We start from the raw sequence: 2,778 nt of genomic DNA on the forward strand, positions 1-2,778 counted from the left end.
GCGCCGCACTGTCGTCGGCCGGCGCACTCCCTGCGGCAACTGCGGCTCCCCATGTGTTTGCAGAGTTTCGGTTGCGCTCGCGTTGCCTTTGGCTTCCGGCGGTGCTTTCGTTGCCCGTGGCGCCTCTGGGGCGTTTGGGGCTCGCCTGCTGGTCGCGGTGGCGCACTCTCCGCCCTTGTCCCCTGCGGCTCCCTCACGCGCGCAGAATCGCCGGGCGTGGGAGAAACCCCAGCAACTCCACTCCCCTGTTTACTGTCAGTCGCAGTGGCGGTGTTCCGATTTGTGTTGTTGGCGGTGGCCTGCGCCGCTGCTTCCCCCGCACTGCCTTTCGGTGCACCAGCAACATCGGGTTGCATGCTGCCTGTGCCAGCACCGCCCCCACTGGTCTGTGCAGTCGGATCTCCAGCCGCGGGGACGCCGACGGAGGGAGACGGAAGAGGCGTGGCCTCGGGAATTCCTCCTTCTTCTGCGACTGCTGGCGTTGTTGATGGGATTACCTCCTCCTCCTCTCCTGCGTCTTCCTCATCCTCTTCTGGTTCTTCCTCGCCTTCTTGTCGATCATGCTGTTCTTCTTCCTTGGCCACTTGAACTTGACCTCCTTGGCTGTTTTCTTGACCTGGGCCTTTTCCCTCAACGGCGTCTTTTGCCTTCGTTGAAAGGCTGCCTGCGTCCACACCTCGTCTGGTTTCCTCTGATTCTGCACCTGCTGTCGGCAGCACTGCCTTGTTGTCTGCTTGTGGCGCCGGCGCTGGCGGCAGTGCCGGCTCCTGCCCATCGGTCCCGCTGAGATCTGGGCTTTCCGGTGCCTTAGCGGTGCCTGCCTCTTCCGGCCCCTTCTCCGTCCCCGCGCCGCTGCCAGCACTCAGCTGATTATCTTCACTGCTTGGGTCTTTTGGAGTGCCACTTGTGACCCCGTCCTGCGATGCATCTCCCTCCTGCGCAACTTTGGCGGGAGCCTCGGCGAGGCACCCAGCGGCGACGCACAGCAGCAGCAGCAGCAGCAGCGCCAGTGGAAGGAGCGGCGCGGTGCGGCGTGGCCGGCGCATCGCTCGAAAAAAGTGCATTTGGGGCCTCCCTTCGAGCGGCAGCCGCGGTGGTGGTGGTGGTGGCGGCACAGGCCCTCTCCGCGGGAGGAGGAAAAAGAGAGAAGGGGAAAAAAGAGAAGCAAACGGCAAAACAAAACAAAACAATCAAACGCGGTGTAAGCGGCACGAGGCACACGCTGCCGCGGGCGCACGCCGCTGCGGCGCAAACCCCGCGGTGGGCCTCCGCAACGGGGTCCCGAGAGCCGCGCACGACGGCACGCGGGAGGCCTGAGAAAAGGCGCGCCGCACGGCATCCCGCCCACCAGCGTCCGACCCAACACGCAGCGTGCGCCCACCCCGCGCCGTGGCCGCAACCAAAGCGGGAGGGAGGCAAAGAGCGCCACACGATGCCGCCGCACCGGCAAGCAAACCGCACAGCAGCACTTCCGCCGTCCACCGGCACTTTGCCCCTCCACACACCTCAGCTCCCGTCAACCCCAAAACACGCACCCACAAGAGAAGGGAAGGGGCAGTGCGCAAAGCCGAGGCAAAATAAATGGGGAAGCCCGGAATGCAAGCGGGGTCCCTCGCACACGACCACCGCAGAGCGTTCGTTGGAAATATTTAAAACAAAAACGATTGGTATTCGTAAACCGAGAAAAAAACACGGAATTGTATAGGACCTCCAATATAAGCAAGCAAAGCAAAGTGGGGTGGAGTGCATAGAAGATGTGCTTGACACCAAAGGAAAAACAAAACAAAAAAGAAACGGAGTGTATACAGCACAGTCGTATATTCGCGTATAGAAGGATATAAATCGAAGTGGGGCCCTTTTCCCGCGCATGCCCTGCTGAGCACGGGCCGCGCAGGGGGCGAGGGGAACCGCCACGCCGTGCAACCTCATCCCCGCCGCTGCTCAACAAAGCGCTGCTGCAGCTGCTGCGGCGGCAAGAAGCAAAAGCAGAGAGAGGCCGGCAGCGGCCACAGCGCCATCGCCGTGGGCCGGAGGCGGGGTGTCGCTCTTGCCTGCCGCGCCAGTGCCGTTGGGCCCTGCGGGGGTGGCAGCACCGTCACCGGCCCTGTCGGCTGCGTCCCCGCCCGCTGGCAGTGTCCCCGCCGGAGGAGTCACACCTCCGCCGCCGCCGCCGCCGTGGCTGCTCTCGGGAGGCACGCCCTCGCTGTCCTTTGCCCCCGGCGCCGCAACCCCGCCCTCCCCGGGCACAGGCTCCTGCCCGCCCTCCGGGTCCGCTGCGGGGAGCCCCTGCCCCGTCGACGGCACACCGCTGCCCGGCTCGCTGCTGCCGCCGGTGCCGCCTCCACCACCGGCGCTGTTTTCTTCGGGAGGCAGCGCGATCGCGGGCCCAACCTCAGCAGGGCCGGCCACTGGCGGCGCTGACTCTGGGGCTGGCTCCGGCTCTTCCACAGGGGCCGTTCTCTTCCACACCTTGTCCTTGCCGTCCCATTCAAACCCCGTGCGGACGCTGCCGCCAATGGCGGATATCGTGCACACCTCATCGTACTCGGGGCACTTCACTTTGTCGGCGTCGAAGGGCGGAATCTCCCACGGAACCTCCGCCCCAGACGTGCACGACATCCAATCCTCCCCGCTGCTCTTCTTCATTTTCAATTTCACTTCAGCGCCAAGGCACTTTACCTCCGCGTGCACGGCGGCAACGAGCTTGTCCTCATCCTCCTCCGTCGCAGCTTTCACCGTGGTGGGAGCCGTGTCCAGGCACCACGAGGAGGGCTGGTC

General features: G+C 64.7%; 3 protein-coding genes across 3 annotated transcripts in view, besides 1 other annotated feature; all 3 read right to left on the reverse strand.

The window, feature by feature from the left end:
* Positions 1–2: 2 nt before the first annotated feature.
* Tco025E_08279 (uncharacterized protein) lies at positions 3–1,064 on the reverse strand (the record flags this gene model as incomplete). The annotated part of the gene is made up of 1 exon (XM_029375133.1): positions 3–1,064. A coding segment is annotated over one exon (1,062 nt), but the record flags the coding sequence as incomplete, so codon positions are not given.
* Positions 1,065–1,092: 28 nt separating this feature from the next.
* Positions 1,093–1,112: a microsatellite.
* Positions 1,113–1,941: 829 nt separating this feature from the next.
* Positions 1,942–2,646, reverse strand: Tco025E_08280 (surface protease GP63; the record flags this gene model as incomplete). Its single annotated transcript, XM_029375134.1, has 1 exon — positions 1,942–2,646. One exon carries the CDS (start codon positions 2,644–2,646, stop codon positions 1,942–1,944), a length of 705 nt encoding a protein of 234 aa, XP_029225116.1.
* Positions 2,647–2,710: 64 nt separating this feature from the next.
* Positions 2,711–2,778, reverse strand: part of Tco025E_08281 (surface protease GP63) — a gene marked incomplete at both ends in the record, with an annotated part of 564 nt that continues 496 nt past the window's right edge. The window contains one exon of the mRNA XM_029375135.1: positions 2,711–2,778. This exon is cut by the window's right edge and continues 496 nt beyond it. Within this exon, the coding sequence (XP_029225117.1) occupies positions 2,711–2,778 (68 nt within the window).

The sequence above is a fragment of the Trypanosoma conorhini genome, assembly GCF_003719485.1.
Source record: "Trypanosoma conorhini strain 025E chromosome Unknown Tco_14.4_contig_00742, whole genome shotgun sequence".
In the NCBI taxonomy this organism is placed as follows: domain Eukaryota; phylum Euglenozoa; class Kinetoplastea; order Trypanosomatida; family Trypanosomatidae; genus Trypanosoma; species Trypanosoma conorhini.